Source organism: Myxine glutinosa, chromosome 2, assembly GCF_964187855.1.
Source record: "Myxine glutinosa chromosome 2, kmMyxGlut1.1, whole genome shotgun sequence".
NCBI classification, from domain to species: Eukaryota; Metazoa; Chordata; class Myxini; order Myxiniformes; family Myxinidae; genus Myxine; species Myxine glutinosa.
The window spans coordinates 49,002,080-49,020,444 of NC_136262.1; the positions used below are offsets into that span (position 1 = coordinate 49,002,080).

The window sequence follows — 18,365 nt, forward strand, 5'->3', positions numbered from 1 at the left end:
TCCAGCACGTCGCGGGGAAGGACAACCCGGTGGCGGATTGCCTTTCCCGGGCTGTCGCCCACGCAGTCCACCTCGGCATCGACTATGCCCGGATGGCAGCGGACCAGGCCGCTGACCCCGACGTCCAGGCCTTGCGGACCGCCGTCACGGGCCTCCGCGTCACCGAGGTGCCGTTCGACGGCGCGGGCGCGGCCCTCTTGTGCGACGTCTCCCTCGGGCGTCCTCGCCCCATCGTGCCCGCGGGCTGGCAGCGCCAGGTGTTTGACGCCATCCACGGCCTGTCCCACCCGGGCGCGAGGGCCTCCCAAAGGCTGATCGCCGACAAGTTCGTCTGGCATGGCCTCCGGAAGGCCGTCCGCGGCTGGGCCAGGACGTGCCTCGCGTGCCAGCGCGCCAAGGTGCACCGGCACACCCAGGCCCCGTTGGCCCCGTTCACGGTGCCGGAACGCCGGTTTGACCACGTCCACGTGGACCTGGTGGGACCTCTGCCCCCCTCGCGGGGTTTCACCTACGTCCTCACCATGGTGGACCGCACCACCCGGTGGCCGGAGGCCGTGCCCTTGGCGTCGACAACGGCGGCCGATGTCGCGCAGGCTTTCATCGCCACCTGGGTCGCCCGGTTCGGCGCCCCCTCAGACATCTCATCCGACCGCGGCCCCCAGTTCACCTCGGAGCTCTGGGGGGCGGTTGCGCAGGGGCTCGGGGTCCGGCTGCACCGAACCACGGCCTACCACCCCCAGGCTAACGGCCTGTGTGAGCGATTTCACCGCTCATTGAAGGCCGCGCTCCGGGCCACCCTCCGCGATGGCGGCTGGGTCGACAGGCTCCCCTGGGTCCTGCTGGGCCTCCGGATGGCGCCCAAGGAGGACCTGCGCGCATGCGCGGCGGAGTTGGTCTTCGGGCAACCGCTGCGGGTGCCGGGCGAGTTCCTCCCCGACTCCACGGCACCATGGTCCGCGGCACAGCAGCGCTCCGCTCTGCAAGAGACCGCCCAGAGGTTCGCCCCGGTGCCAACGGCATGCCACGGGCACCCACCGACGCACGTCGCCCCGGAGCTTCGCACGGCGGAGTACGTCTTCGTCCGCCACGATGCCCATCGGACACCACTGCGGTCCCCGTACGACGGGCCTTTCCGCGTGCTGGAGACCGGGGCGAAGCACTTCACCCTGGACATCGGCGGTACTCCTGACCGCGTTTCGGTAGACCGCCTCAAGCCGGCCCACCTCGATGTGGACCATCCACCGCCAGTGGCCCGACCCCCACGTCGGGGCCGCCCTCCTGCGGGCGGACCCCCCGCACCGCCCAACCCCGCCGCCACGCCGCCCCCCGGTCCTGCACCCATCCCAGGGGCAGCCAGGGGCATCCCACCTGGCATCCCTGCACCCCGGACGCCGCCGATCGCCAGGGGGCGCTTCGGCCGGGTCATTCGTCTGCCCCGCAAACTGGCCTTCCAGGTGCGCGGGAATTCTGGGGGGGCGCGTGTGGCGGACACAAAAGCCCACTGGCGTGGTGACATCATTCCACGCACCAAGTGGGCGGTGGCCACGCCCGAGGGGTAGGCGTGGCCTCATGATATACACCGGGCGACCAGCCCGGAGCAGTTCAGTGTTACAGTGTGCTCTTACAATAAAGACGTTTATATGTTACCGCTTGGCCGCTTCCTCCTTGCTCACAAGCAGCGCGCGTAACGCCGCGCTTTACAGTATCGGTTGTTCCTAAACTTAAATAATTTAAAGGATTGTTGTAAATGATGTTAATTTCACAACATCCCATATTCAACTTTATTTAAATTGCAAATCTCAAACATAGTTTCTCCACCTAAAGTAAGAACGTTAACCCGTAAACAATTGACTAGTTTCCCGACTGCATGGATCATCATCAGCACACACACACACACACACACACACACACACACACACACACACACACACACACACACACACACACACACACACACAATTCATCAATTTACAGCAGAAGGAACAGCTGGGCAAGTCGTTTCACCAGTTCCTCTATCTGACCATTAGTCATCGCAAATCTGTTGAACTGTTGGACCAGGGAGGAACACAAGGAACTGCAGAAACTTCCAAGAACGCACGAAATGCCGTTTCTGACGATCAATTTTTAAAAATTTCCTGGGGGAGAACCCCCAGACCCCCCTTCATCCCTCACCCCCTCCCCCCCAACACGCTAAATGCCATTTCTGAATATCAATTTTTAACTAATTTCCTAGGGAGATGACCCCCAGACCCCCCCTTCTCCCCCCAACACGCTAAATGCCGTTTCTGACGATCAATTTTTTAAAACTTCCTGGTGGAGGACCCCCAGACCCACCTTCATCCCACCCCAACACCCTAAATGCCATTTCTGATGATCATTTTTTTTAAAATTTCCTGGTGGAGGACCCCCAGACCCCTCTTCATCCCCCCTCCCCCAACACCCTAAATTCCGTTTCTGACGATCAATTTTTAAAAATTTCTCAGGGGAAGACCCCCAGACCCCCCTTCATCCCCCCCCCCCCAACACGCTAAATGCCGTTTCTGACGATCAATTTTTAAGAATTTCCTGGGGGAGGAGCGCCAGAACCCCCATTCACCCCATCCCCCCCCCCCAATGCGCTAAAGTCCGTTTATGGCGATCAATTTTTTAAAATTTCCTGGGGGTGGACCCCCAGACCCCCCATGAACCCCCTCCCCCCCAACGTGCTAAAGTCCGTTTCTGACGATCAATTTTTTATAATGTCCTGGGGGAGGACCCCCAGACCCCCCATTCACCCCCCCATATGCCCCCCCCCCCCAACACGCTAAATTCCGTTTCTGACAATCAATTTTTAAAAATTTCCTGGGGGAGGAACGCCAGATCCCCCCAACCCCCCCACCAAGCGCTATAGTTGCATGCACCCCTCCCCCACACCCAGTCTTGAAATTCCTGGATCCACCCCTGGAGAGGGTAATGCAGCTTGAGGAGAGGGGAAGCAAAGATAGTATGAGGAAAGGGGAAAGTAAGGCAGTATGAGGAGAGGGGAGGGTAATGCAGTGTGAGGAGAGGGGAAGCAAAGGCAGTGTGAGGAGAGGGGAAGCAATGGCAGTGTGAGGAGAGGGGAGGGTAATGCAGCATGAGGAGAGGGGAAGCAAAGGCAGTGTGAGGAGAGGGGAGGGTAATGCAGCGTGAGGAGAGGGGAAGCAAAGGCAGTGTGAGGAGAGGGGAGGGTAATGCAGCGTGAGGAGAGGGGAAGCAAAGGCAGTGTGAGGAGAGGGGAGGGTAATGCAGTGTGAGGAGAGGGGAACCAAAGGCAGTATGAGGAGAGGGGGAGGGTAATGCACTAATGCAGTGTGAGGAGAGGGGAAGCAAAGACAGTATGAGGAGAGGGGAGGGTAATGCAGTGTGAGGAGAGGGGAAGCAAATGCAGTGTAAGGAGAGGGGAGGGTAATGCAGCGTGAGGAGAGGGGAAGCAAAGGCAGTGTGAGGAGAGGGGATGGTAATGCAGTGTGAGGAGAGGGGAAGCAAAGACAGCATGAGGAGAGGGGAGGGTAATGCAGTGTGAGGGGAGGGGAAGCAAAGGCAGTGTGAGGAGAGGGGAGGGTAATGCAGTGTGAGGAGAGGGGAAGCAAAGGCAGTGTGAGGAGAGGGGAGTGTAATGCAGCGTGAGGAGAGGGGAAGCAAAGGCAGCGTGAGGAGAGGGGAAGCAAAGGCAGCATGAGGAGAGGGGAGGGTAATGCAGCATGAGGAGAGGGGAAGCAAAGGCAGTGTGAGGAGAGGGGAGGGTAATGCAGCATGAGGAGAGGGGAAGCAAAGGCAGTATGAGGAGAGGGGAGGGTAATGCAGTGTGAGGAGAGGAGAGGGTAATGCAGCGTGAGGAGAGGGGAAGCAAAGGCAGTATGAGGAGAGGGGAGGGTAATGCCCTGTGAGGAGAGGGGAGGGTAATGCAGCGTGAGGAGAGGGGAAGCAAAGGCAGTGTGAGGAGCGGGAAGGGTAATGCAGCGTGAGGAGAGGGGAAGCAAAGGCAGTGTGAGGAGAGGGGAAGCAATGGCAGTGTGAGGAGAGGGGAGGGTAATGCAGCATGAGGAGAGGGGAAGCAAAGGCAGTGTGAGGAGAGGGGAGGGTAATGCAGCGTGAGGAGAGGGGAAGCAAAGGCAGTGTGAGGAGAGGGGAGGGTAATGCAGCGTGAGGAGAGGGGAAGCAAAGGCAGTGTGAGGAGAGGGGAGGGTAATGCAGTGTGAGGAGAGGGGAACCAAAGGCAGTATGAGGAGAGGGGGAGGGTAATGCACTAATGCAGTGTGAGGAGAGGGGAAGCAAAGACAGTATGAGGAGAGGGGAGGGTAATGCAGTGTGAGGAGAGGGGAAGCAAATGCAGTGTAAGGAGAGGGGAGGGTAATGCAGCGTGAGGAGAGGGGAAGCAAAGGCAGTGTGAGGAGAGGGGAGGGTAATGCAGTGTGAGGAGAGGGGAAGCAAAGACAGCATGAGGAGAGGGGAGGGTAATGCAGTGTGAGGGGAGGGGAAGCAAAGGCAGTGTGAGGAGAGGGGAGGGTAATGCAGTGTGAGGAGAGGGGAAGCAAAGGCAGTGTGAGGAGAGGGGAGCGTAATGCAGCGTGAGGAGAGGGGAAGCAAAGGCAGCGTGAGGAGAGGGGAAGCAAAGGCAGCATGAGGAGAGGGGAGGGTAATGCAGCATGAGGAGAGGGGAAGCAAAGGCAGTGTGAGGAGAGGGGAGGGTAATGCAGCATGAGGAGAGGGGAAGCAAAGGCAGTATGAGGAGAGGGGAGGGTAATGCAGTGTGAGGAGAGGAGAGGGTAATGCAGCGTGAGGAGAGGGGAAGCAAAGGCAGTATGAGGAGAGGGGAGGGTAATGCCCTGTGAGGAGAGGGGAGGGTAATGCCCTGTGAGGAGAGGGGAGGGTAATGCAGCGTGAGGAGAGGGGAAGCAAAGGCAGTGTGAGGAGTGGGAAGGGTAATGCAGCGTGAGGAGAGGGGAAGCAAAGGCAGCATGAGGAGAGGTGTTTGGAATGCACATGTTGTAATTCACATGTAATTCATGTTAGGAATTCACATGTTCATATTCATACATTCATATATTGGGAAAACGGCAGTGACGTCATGGGAAACGGAAGTGACGGTTGGTTTTGCAGAGTGGGAGGAGCTGAGAGGCCTCGGGTTTTTGTGGCCTAAAGCTGTGCCGTGTTGCAAGTTACTGTTTAAACTGTTGATGTTACAAGAAAGTACATTTCGCGTGAGTGATGGATCCAACAATGGGAGGGTAAGGTAGCGTGAGGGGAGGGGAGAGGAGGGGAAGGCAGTGCCATAGAATATGAGGGTTTGGCAAACTAAACAGGCGCAAAATAACTCCCACCGCACCCCTTCCCCTCCCTCCGGAGTCCCACCCTACTACCCCCACCCCACCTCCGGACTCCCACCCCAGGAGCAAATACAATTATTATTTTGTGAATAATACTGTAGTACACAGTACAGTATTGACGTTTTATAAGCACTCCTATTTTTAGTCATGGTACAATCCACACTTTCAATCAGGAAATGGGTAAACTAACATGAAATGGGCTCTAACTTCACAGGCATAAGCGTATCATTCAGAGTTGAGCATCAAAGTCATGTCTAATCATCAAAGTCAAAAGACAGATAAAGCAAATTAAAGTTATGAGAATGGTGAACAGCCGGGTGTTCCATTATCAAGCTGCTTGTAGATGTTACGGATTCGTCACTTCCGTTGTTGTGGTTTTCATCCACTGTAAACATTTTTGATTCCATGTACTATTATTGTTGTCGTTTAAGGGAAATAGATATTGCTATTTTCAAAAGGTAAAAAAGTTAATGTTTTAAATGAAACCGGAACCGGATGACGAAGAAGAGGAGGAGGAGAGACAGATGGCGGAGCGAGTAAGTTCGACAAGAAAGCTGAGCTGCTTCGAGTTCTGGAGCAAACGTTGACGAACGGAGGTCACTAGCGAACTTCGGGTTTCCCGGGAAAGGGATTCTTGCGACAGAGTTGTTATCGTTGTGACAGATCAACCTGCGTGTCAGGTTTTTGGCGGTGGATTCCGAGGAGAATCATCGTCGGGCTGTTACACCTCGAGTACAGGCCGTCGGGCATTTTGACTCACGCGCTTTGCGCATCGCGCAAGGTCTTTGCTTCGCTTCAGCCGTTTTCACCGCATACAGACGTTTATCTGGTGTGTGTGTGTGTGCAACGTGGATTTTGAAGGTAAATCTGCGGTTCGCCGATTTGGAGCCGTGAAATGTCCATACCCGAGGGTGTGATTTCCCAGTCGCCTGGAGGGCGCCTTTGGATTTTCCAGTCACCTTGAGGGCACCTTTGCGCAGCTTTGGCCGCGTGAATGTGACTGTCATCCGAACGGGATTCTGGTCGATTAGACATCGTTCTGACGATCGCTGGAGCGGATCGACTTTGGCTTGAAGCCGGGATCGACTTTGGCTTGAAGCCGGGATCGACTTTGGCTTGAAATCGGAATCAACTTTGGTTTGAAGCCGGGAAAGAGACATTGGGAATCTTCTTGTTTCACTCACTTGGAGCACAGTGAGTTATATATTACGAAACTGATGGTACCATCATAGGATATATACACAAAGAATTAAGTTAAGCACCCCCCCCGTTTTTTTACAACCTCGCACATTACAAGTTTGTTGTCGTCAAAACAGTGTAATATACCCATGATATTGCTATATTTTCTGGAGAAGTGATATTATGGTCACATAAAAACATAACAATCATGCCGTTTTCAATATTTTATTCTGAATAATTTAAGGTGAAATTTTTTGGGAATTTTAGGCATATTTTCACCTCAATTTAAGTATGGAGCTATAGGTCCATCACGGACAGTGTGGATGACGTTTATGTTTTCTAACGTACAGTCATTGTTCTGAGAAGACCTCTAGCGATCTTTGCGTCAATAACGTGTGTAGGACCCACGTGATCGTGCTGCACGAGCGATGGGCGTCACAGATGAGTGCACTCATCTGCATTTAATCAATGGATAATTGCTAATGTCATACCAATCATTATTTGATCTCACATACCTTAGAATATATGCCAATGTATACATATACACAAAGAATATATATTAGGGGGTGCTTACCTTAATTCGTTGTGTAGGGGTTGTTACATATTTATGTGAATGTATGTGAATTACCATTCAGGTCTTTGCTTATCCGTGTGTAGTATATTAAGTTGTGGTGTAGTTGTTGTGGTTGGAGGGTCAGGAGCCCTTCTGAGGGAGTGGCCGGAAACGGAAGTGGCCGGAAACGGAAGTGGCCGGAAACGGAAGTGACCGAAAACGGGAGAAGAAAAAGACACGAGGAGAGAAAAGGACGGGGATTCTTCTTCCTCGCCCCGCGACGACAGAAGAGGGAATCGACCTTGCGCTGCGCGGGAAAACAGAGGCGTTCCGAAACCCGTTTGGCGAGAGGAGTTACCTGGACGCGTAACTACCTGTTGACACGTGAAGTCCCCGTGAGTTCGTGCACGGAACCAAGCGGTCGCACGTTGGGCCGCGCGCGCGTTGCAAACCGCGCTGGGTTTTGCCCCGTCTACAAGGCCGCGTACGGGTCGCACGTTGAACCTCGCACGCGGTGCAAACCGCGCTTGGTTTTGCCCCGTCTACAAGGACGCGTACGGGTCGCACGTTGAACCTCGCACGCGGTGCAAACCGCGCTTGGTTTTGCCCCGTCTACAAGGACGCGTACGGGTCGCACTTCGGGGCCTCGCGCGCGTTGGAAGCCGCGCTGGGTTTTGCCCCGTTGCTTGGCAAGGAGGTGCGCTGCAACAGCTGTCCCCGGTACGAGACGGCACGTTTGGAGCACGTCCGCCCGGGGTTCGTTCAACCGCCCGTGTGCGGAGACGAGAGACATTGTGGGAGACATTGACCACGGAGGGAGTCAGGAGTGGGGCTCACGTGAGGAATATATAAGATGGCCATCTTAGAGTTTGTGTAGATGAGTTTATACCTTTGTAATATTGATTGTGCATTGTTGATGGTTGTTGATTGCTCAGGGAATATATTATTGATTATTCCGGATCCTTGGTGTGGGGTTTCTTCTTGACCGGAATTCATATTGATTGCGTTACGAAAGCGTATAAACCATATATCTTTCTGGCGGGGTCCCTCCCACGGTCCGGGGGTCACCCAGACCAGGTAGTTACCGGGAGGACCACGTAACAGGGTGCTTAACTTAATTCTTTGTGTATATATTGATTGTACTTTTGATTACTATTATTGCTGTACTGTTATTCTTGTGTGATCTTAATACAATATTTGTTTGTTGGTAACAATTGGTGTGGCTTCACCTTTGATCTTTGATCTTTGACATACAGAATAACACATTTTTCTGCCGTGACTCCTCTCGGGGCTCGGAGGTACACCGTGACCGGGGGTTGGGGAGGAGCACGTAACAGTAGAGCACAAGTCAAGGGGCTTAAGCACTCAAGCAGGCACTCCAACAAAACTGTTGAGATGCCCGAAGTGTCCAATAATGTCCGAATTGGACAAATGAACACTTCTTTTTAAGCAGTCGGTACTCCTCTAAGGTCAATTCCGCAGTTAAATTTTTGAAATTCAATTCAGGTGAAGAGATTATCAAGCTTATCACATGTTAGATATAAAACATGTGCAGAAATTAAATAAAGGCACAAACACTGGCATTTATAAGCATTGCAATGTAGGCTACAGTGTACAGGAATACAGCGACTTGTAGGTATGCAGATCAGCAATATTATGATTTGTCGATATGAAGCTTTATTGTACAGAAACCGACCTGTTTTGAGGTGAGGCAATTTTGAACTGAGCAGGCAAAATGGCAGAATTAAGACCCTGAGCTGAGTGAGATGGATGCAGGCTGACCCAAGGTAAGCCTGTTTTGAATTTTAGTGTAAATTTTAGTGTAAATGATCTTCAAAAGGGATGTTTTAACAAATCCAAACACAGTTTTCATCCATGCACTTCCTTAGAGTTTGAGAAGTATGTTTGGGGCCACTAGGTTTCATGGGTTTGGAGTTATGGAGGAGAGACATACACACTGCCATTTATTATTATAGATTGACTACTACTACTACTACTACTACTACTACTACTACTACTACTACTAATCCGCATACCCAACTAAGGGCATAGCGACCCTCATAACTGTCGGTCTTCCGCCTTCTACCAACATTCCCTTGGGCTAATGCCAATCTCATTGGCACACTGGCGGACCCAAGAGAGTCTTCGGCATCATCAAGGATGGCACCAGGTTTGATCAGGTCAGTGACCGTGGTAAATATTTGTGGCATATACCAGTTTCCATGAGCCTTTACATTTGTATAAAGCCATAAAGAGGGATCTACAAATAATTATGCATGCAAGAGCAAGGGTGGAGGGTAGTAAAATGAGAAAAATAAAATTTCGAAATTAAAGAGAAGGGGGTAGTATTGGGAAAAGAAAGGATCGTGACTTAGTGTAGGAGGAGAAATAAAAAAAGGAAAGAAGGTTTGAAGGAGAGAGGAATCAGTGTAGGGAAGGGCACAGGTAGGAATGAAATAAATAAATATAACTCGACTATTCGAGCACAAAATGTTAAATTGCCCCCAAAGAATGTTGCCCAACCTGCGGTGTTCCTTCACAAAGTGTACTATATCATCCTCAGTGTGGGGTTTGTCAGCCATGTTGACTGGATGATCTGTGAATGGTTCATGGAACTGCACATCATTCAACTTCATCGAAAGTTTCTTCGCAGTCTGCGGAAAAAGAAATGCAATCCTTACAATCCCTTCAACCATAATTTGATGAAGCACAGCAATCACTGCTTTTTCTCAATCATCTTCACACCACTTATCAATTGAAATGTCATAATACGATGAGAGAGCATTACAAAAGGGTCTCGTCATAACGAACACAGACATCTGTGGACTGGTCGATATATGAAAGATTTGTTATACAGGAACTCTGCATATCAAACCTCTCCTCCTTTCCCTGCCCCACACAACCATAACAAAAAAAAGATAAATAAAGGGTGTTTCCCAGCGTTCAGGGCAATGTAGTGCGACATATGGTCATGGTATTGTGAAAAATGAGATAATTAAAACAACTAGAAGCACCTGCTCCCATTACCTGCTCCCTACGGAAGCGGCCAGTGGGCTTATATTAATTATTATCCTTATTCAAAAGTGTAATTCAAAATATCTCTTGCTGTGTAATTCAAAACACCTCACTGCACTGGAAAACGTGGGGACAAGAATACTTTACTGTAATGGGTGGAGACTTGTAATACCCTATCCCACCTGGAGGTGGTGCTACATGCTACAGATTTACATAGAGAATTTGCGTCCCCCCCCCCCCCCGTCCCCCCATTCGCTCCCCCATTGCCACTGGCAAAGATAGAAACATGCTTATGCACTAATTGGGGTCATGGTGATCCTATGTAGCAAGTCTGGATGTAATCGGCCAATAACTTTAGGATTCGTGTGACAAACACACACACACACCAGTCCGTGACATATAGTAAGGATTATACATTTCACCGTTTATGGTTTAACCAGCAGCTGTCGTGTGGCCCAATAGCACTTAATGAACAGAACACATTAGAGAGATTTTATTTCTCTGCAATGGCTCGATGGAATTTGATATTTTATTTAAATAAATAAATAAAGATTAAATTCACCTGTTAATGTAAATGGTCAAAACTATTATTGTTTTATACTCTCCTCTTATATGCCCCATTTAACCCCTTTCTCCCATTTGTATACAACTAGGGCATGCCCGTACTATATATATATATCTAAAATTATATCCCCCCCCTCTATTTACATGAAATGGTTTGGTCCAAAGCGAACGGCTTGCGAGTGGTGACAATCCCCCCCCTCTATTTACATGCAATGGTTCGGTCCAAAGCGAACGGCTTCCGGAGTTTGGTAAAGAAATCGCCATCGCGTACACAAACGCGCAGGAAAGCGAATGAATCGCAAATTCGTTTTTATTAGTTGTAAAACATAGTTTAACGCCAACATAGTTTGCAAACGTGAAATAAATGAATACGCTCTCAAATGTGCCATCCGAGGCAGAGTGTGCCCGCCACGTTCGGCACACGCGATCGTTCGCTGCTCTCTGATTGGTTGAATCGTTTTTTGGACATAGCTCGGTAAGTAATTGTCCGATTAATATGAAACCTTGAAAAGGCACATCCTCGGGTCCCCAGCAATATACCTGGCAAGTTAAAAGTATATCGGACCCGTGGTTGTCGAGAAACAGCGGTCACAGACAGACAAACGTACAAACGTACAAACGTACAGAGATTACTGGAATTATAGATAGATGTCGAGGACACAACATATGGACACAACTTCGGTAGAGCGCATACTCCGCCAGGTTGAGTACAATTTACGTTTTGTATCCCATCGATAGGCCGGATCTGCATCCGCACCTCCAAAATGTAATCGGCGTGTTCTTGTCACTTACCCACCCAACTCATCCACCACGTTTTGTCATAATTCGTCCACAACCTTTTGAAATATTGCACAATATATCGTGTTTTGGCCCTAATCCTTCAATGGTGCAGAATGACTTAAAATTTATAGTATCCAATCCAGATCCGGATATTCACCAAATTAAAATTAATTTGTCTTTGTAACACACCCAATATGACCAATAAGGTTCGTCTGAATCCATCCATAACTTTTTGAGATATCCTGCTTACAATCAAACAGACAGACAGACAAACAAGGGTGAATACATTAACCTCCGTCCACCTACATAGCGGATGTAATGACCAATTAATTATTGTAAGTACTGCACAATAAAACCTGTGTATTAAGAGAGTTTAAGAACGAATACATTACTGGGATGGGATAAATCGACTTTCAGGCCACCCTGCATAAAAAGGAGGTTAGGGGTGTGGGAGGGAGAGGTGACACACCAACAGCGGCGTTGAAGGACAAAATAAAGGAAAACTTGCACAAATAACTCCTATTTCTCCCTTTTCTCCTCCCTCCTTTCCCAACTCATCTGTCTCCCTTTGCCCCTTATTCTCTCCATTTATCTTTCCTTTTTTTAAAAAATCAATTTTCTCTCAATTTATATCATTCACAATATTTATGCTGTGTATGTAATATGTATACGCATCCCCAAAAACAATGAAACTACATTCACGGCCAAAATTATTGGCACCCTTGCACTTTTTTCAAACAATGCACCATTTCTTCCAGAAAATTGTTGAAATAAAAATATATTTTGGTATCCACATATGTATTTCTTTGGTTTGCAGTGGAACAAAACAAAAAAAGCTGAAAAAATTACTAAATCTTAGCTTATTCCACACAGAAATCCTAAAATGGCCTGGACAATATTATTGGCACCTTTTAGAAGTTGTTAGAAATAATTAGATTTCAAGCAGGTGATTCTCACTTACTTTGGAAATGAACTCACCTATAGTGAGTTGCAGTTTCCTGCAATATATAATTCACTCATTCAACCATTTTAAATGGAGAAAAAAAGTCATTCTCCTGTTTTGTGTCACTGTGTGTACCACAATAAGCATGGAGAAAAGAAAGAAAACCAGAGAATTGTCTGAGGAGGTCAGACACAAGAATGTAGCCAAGCATGAACAATCTCAAGGCTATAAGTACATCTCCAGAGACCTTGATGTTCCTGTGTCCACCGTACGCAATGTTATCAGGAAGTTTAAGGCCCATGGCACTGTAGCCAACCTCCCTGGACGTGGCCGCAAGAGAAAACTTGATCGAACTTGCAGCGAAGGATTGTTAGAATGGTGAAGAAAGCACCTCAATCAACTGCCAAACAGATTCAAGCTGACCTTCAGATAAAAGGTACAACAGTTTCAACTCGCACCATCTGTCGCCAACTCAATGAAAGACACAGGAGTGTTCTAACATAGGAGACCCAGGAGCAACCCACTGCTGAGAGACAGAGAGAGACAGAGAGAGATAGAGATAGAGATAGAGATCGAGAGAGAGAGATGTACGGAAGCCCAACTGGAGTTTTCCAAAACACCTGAACAAGGCAAAATCCTTCTGGGATAATGTCCTGTGGACAGATGAGATCAAATTAGAGCTTTTTGGTAAAGCACATCATCTCTATGTTTACAGAAAACAAAATAAAGCCTTCAAAGAAAAGAACATCTTCCCTACAGTCAAACATGGAGGAGGTTCAGTGATATTTTGGGGTTGCTGTGCTGCCTTTGGCACTGGGTGCCATGAATGTGTGCATGGCATCATGAAATCAGGAGATTACCAAGGAATTTTGGAGCGCAATGTTCAACCCAGTGTCAGAAAGGTGGGTCTCTGTCAAAAGTCATGGGTCTTACAGCAGGACAATGACCCCAAACACACTTCAAAAAACACCAGGAGTGGTTCAACACAAAACGCTTGACTGTTCTGAAATGGACAGCAATGAGTCCAGATCTAAATCCCATTGAACACCTGTGGGGAGATCTGAAAACAGCAGTTGGGAGAAGGTACCCTTCAAATCTGGGAGAACTGGAGAAGTTTGCACAAGAAGAGTGGGCCAAACTTTTGTCCCAATTCTGCGTGACCAAATATTAAGTCTCGGGTGTCAATAATTTTGGCAATACCATTTCTTTTTATTTTCTAATTTAAAAGGATATATTAAGTTCTGAATCAAAAACAATGGTTCTGTAATATTAACAGTGAAATAAAGAATTGTGGAGACCAAATACTTTTGTCAATTTCAACTTATTTTTACAGAAAAAAATTGAGTTATTTGAAAAAGGTACAAGGGTGCCAATATATTTGGCCGCGACTGTACATTTTTTTTTCAAAGAAAACTTCTTCCAAGGAGAACTTTAGCAAACCATTTCCTTGAAAGCAGAGCTTCAAGGAAACGACTTTTCAATCTCCTCCCCCCAATAAAGGTATTATACTGGAAAATGAGTAAGATCCAGCAACAATCTCCGAAAGGCAGAAATACTTAACGCATCTACTGGAAAGGTAGAACTAATGCAGGTAATTTTACCTAAAAAAAGAAGTTTACATGCAATCAGTTCTCGCTGCGAGAAATGAAACGAGAGTCTGATTGACCGAGTGGGAAGGAATGGATTCCAGTGAGCAAGTTGTTTTTAGACGACATAAAAATAGTAGTTGCTGTGTCCAGGGTAGCGAGAGCAAATATATTAAGGCAAACATGAGGAGGTGGAATTGAAGTATCTACTGACAAAATTGCACAATCTCCCAGGGATTTGTGGATTAAAGGTGTCTTTGCCTGGAAGGGTTCAGCTAACTCGTTCAGTGGCGTCGAATCTGTCGCCGAGGGTGGAAAATATACTTAAGGCTTTCTTGGCAGTTGGTAATCATTTACTGTCTCAAATATTTACAAAGATTATCTTTTTAGTAAGAATTATGTTTCTTTATAAGGTAAAAAGTTTCACACAATTATATCTTCGAAATACCATGACTTAGTTGTTATTGTTTCGGTATCAATGTTCCTTGAAACGTCCTCTCATGGTTATTCTAATACAAAGAATAACAAGAGTGCGTACAAGTCGACATGCACAAGGTAAACAACGCTTGCAATTGACTCAACAATTGCAGACACGTCGTGAAAATGTTTACTTAGATGTCATACATCAAAAAGGTTAGATAGATATATATATATATATAATTTTTTTTTATATACAAACAGGAATTAAATTCCTGCGTGGTGCTAAGTGTGAAAAACTCTGTCTCAACACGGGACTTGAACCAAGGGCCTCCATCACTTTCGCGGTGACAGCCCACTGCGCTATTGAGCCAGCCAAAATCTCCTCAGAAATTTTCCACACTTAACACTGCGAGCTTTAGGCTTCAGGCCTAGCAGGTACGTAAGATATTGGCCATTATAAAGCGGAGATGTACCACAATTGGAATGTGAGTACATCCATAAAGTATGTACAATTGGAATGTGAGTACATCTATAAAGTATGTACAATTAGAATGTGAGTACATCTACCAAGTATGTACAATTGGAATGTGAGTACGTCTATAAAGTATGTACAATTAGAATGTGAGTACATCTATAAAGTATGTACAATTGGAATGTGAGTGCAGTACATCTCTAAACTATGTACAGTATCATTAGAATGCAAGTACGTCTATAAAATAGGTACTATAAAACACCAAAAACAAGTCCGGGCGAGGGTATGCAATTTAGTTTTTCATTGCTCGTTCTAGTTACATTAGTACATTACCTTCACTGGAGAATAGTATAAATTATTATCATCGACTTTTGTCTTCGTGAAATAGTTCCAAGTCTTTTGTGGGGAAATCAGAGCTACTCATAGCCGACAAGGCCTTTGTCCATAACTCAATGGAGTACTGTGGTCCCCTATGGGCTGGCGCACCAACATCACATCTGTCTCTCCTGGATTGTGGAGAATCTAAAGCTCTCAACATTACTTGAATCTTGCCCGATGAGGTCGAAGCACAAGTTATATTGCTTTCACGCCGCAGGCAGGTCAGTGGTCTCTCTGTTTTTTACTGCTTCTTCTCCAATATTGCTCCCTCTATTCTCCCTTTCCTTCTCTGTCCTCTGACTCTCCCCAATAAATTGAGGATGCACATTCGAGCATCAATTCCCCGGGTTTAAACGGCACAGTTTGCTGCGTTTTTAAACTCTGTCATATCACTCTTTCCATGAGCCCCGATTTTGTACAAAAAACAAACAAACAGGGACAGATTAACCACACACCCTGTCCCTGGTGTCGGTGACTGTGGTAGCAGCTTTTTGGCAAGGAAATCACTGGGTTGGTTTGCCGTTGCCTTCCAAGGTGTACACTGTACAGTCACGTGAAAATGTAAGTACACCCCATGTAAAGTTTTGACTTTTTCAACATATTTCAACATACAGCTATTTGATCTTCATTTCAACAATATTGATAGATAAAGGTGATATAATATAACAAATATCATGAAACATTTACATTTTGTAGTCTATTGTATAATTTAAATAAACATAAATGCAAATTTCGCATGTGGAAAAAGTAAGTACACCCTTGGCTCTAATAGGTGGTATTGCCCCCTTTGGCAGAAACAACCTCAAGTAGGCCTTTCTTATAACTGTCTACCTGTCTCTCACATCGACTGGGAGAAATTGTTGCCCACTCCTCCATGCAGAATTCTTTCAGCTGTGCGATGGTTGAGGGGTTTCTTGCATGCACAGCTCGTTTCAAATCCCCCCACAACATCTCGATGGGATTTAGATCCGGGCTTTGACTTGGCCATTCCAGAATCCTCCATTTCTTTCTTTTCAGCCATTCCTTGGTGGATTTACTGGTATGTTTAGGGTCATTGTCATGTTGCAAGGTCCACCTTTGGTTGAGCTTCAACTCTCCGACAGATGGCCTCACATTATCCTCAAGCACCATCTGGTAAAATGAAGAATTCATAGTGAATTCTATGTGGTGAGCTGCCCAGGCCCTGATGCAGCAAAGCTGCCCCAAACCATAATATTTCCACCACCATGCTTTACAGTTGGTATCAGGTTCTTGTGGTCAAATGCTGTCTTTGCTTTTCACCAAACATGTATTCTGGTACTGTGGCCAAATAGCTCAAGTGTTACCTTTGACTCATCTGTCCAGAGCACATTGTTCCAGAAGTGCTGGTCTTTGCTGAGGTGTTCATTGGCACACTTTAGTCTTGCCCTGATGTTCTTTCTGGACAGCAAAGGTTTCCTCCTGGCACACCTCCCATGTAGATCAAATTTGTGCAGCCTCTTTCTAATGGTAGACTCGTGCACTTTGACATCAACAGTGGCAAGAGCTACCTGTAGGTCCCGTGATGACATTCTGGGGTTCTTAGAGACTTCTTTCAGCATCTTGCGGTCTGCTCTCGGGCTGAACTTGCTGGGGCGGCCTGGCCTGAACAAGTTGGCAGTTGTTTGGAATCTTCTCCACTTGTAGATGATCTTCTGGACAGTCGAATGATTGATTTCAAATTGTTTGGAGATCTTTTTAAATCCTTTCCCAGACTCGTCGGCATCTATAACCTTCTTTCTGAAGGCCTCAGAGAGGTCTTTTGATCTAGGCATGGTGACGCCGCACACTTCAACAACAAAGAGCAAACCAAACTAAATGTCTGAGGTTTAAATCAGACAGGTTCCTCCAAGATCCTCTCTAACGATGTTCTAATCATTTGCACCTGAGCTGGTGCACCTGATTCTAATTTTAGGTATTTGAAGTAGTGATAAATGTAGGGGTGTACTTACTTTTTCCACATGCGAAATTTGCATTTATGTTTATTTAAATTATACAATGGACTACAAAATGTAAATATTTCATGATATTTGTTGTATTATATCACCTTTATCTGTCAATATTGTTGAAATGAAGATCAAATAGCTGTATGTTGAAATATGTTGAAAAAGTCAAAACTTTACATGGGGTGTACTTACTTTTTCATGTGACTGTAGTAATGAAGGAAGGAATTTGTAACAGTCATAATGAAGTCCTGGCGACAATTACCTACTTTTGGAAAAATCAAGACTTCTGTATGATGTCACCATTGTATAGCATTTTGGAAGTTTCCCAAATGACTCTCATAAAGAACTGATTATTTTTTTAAACTAGAACCACATTGTGAGTACATCTATAAAGAATGTACAATTAGAATGTGAGTACGTCTTTAAAGTATTGTTGCGGATTCGGAGAACAGCACTCCCGTTACCATGGGGGGGGGTTAATCCCCTTGTCTGTATAAGCTGGCCGTCTCCGATCCTGGAAACTATGACATCACTTCCGGTCGATGGTAAGTAGGGTCGTAAGCCCAATTTGTCTTGTTACCTAAATACTACCACCGGCCGTAAGCGAGGAGATAATTTCCACCCGAGCCCCGGCGTTGATGGATATGCCGAGCGAAGCGAGCCATTACTCGGGCCGTTGACAAAAGACTAAACCCGATTACAACGGTCGGCCAAGTCGTGCCACGTATATCAATTGGGGACAGGACGAAAGTGATCAGATGAGAAGAAACCAAGGGGTAAAGAAAGAACAAATATGATTTATTATACAATAATGATTAAAGAGGAAACGAAAGGGCAAGAATATACAAGAGAGGAAATGAAAGGACACAGGGCAAGCTTAAACAGTCTTAATTAACACGCCCAGGACAGAACAAACACACTTACACGAAAGGATGGAATGGCAGGGATGGTGGGAAGGAAGAGAAGGGTCCAGGCAGATGGTAGGCGTCGAGGTCCGGCTCCAACCTCGCGCTCCGGTCCACGCTCCGGGTTTGAGGCGAAACCCGGCAACCAGCTCCGCGTGTCGTTGAACGCGATCGGACAATTATATACGGCGGGGAAAACTGGGATCCTTCGCGTACGTAATAGATTGACTCGTACTAAACGCACCCTTCCCCAGCCTT

The 18,365-nt window shown here is 47.1% G+C and overlaps 1 protein-coding gene across 1 annotated transcript in view; it reads right to left on the reverse strand.

Moving 5' to 3' along the window:
* Positions 1-18,365, reverse strand: part of LOC137421808 (calsequestrin-1) — a 113,305-nt gene that overhangs the window by 62,413 nt on the left and 32,527 nt on the right. The window contains exon 6 of the mRNA XM_078773250.1: positions 9,604-9,734. Within this exon, the coding sequence (XP_078629376.1) occupies positions 9,604-9,734 (131 nt within the window). The remainder of the gene's footprint in view (positions 1-9,603; positions 9,735-18,365) is intronic.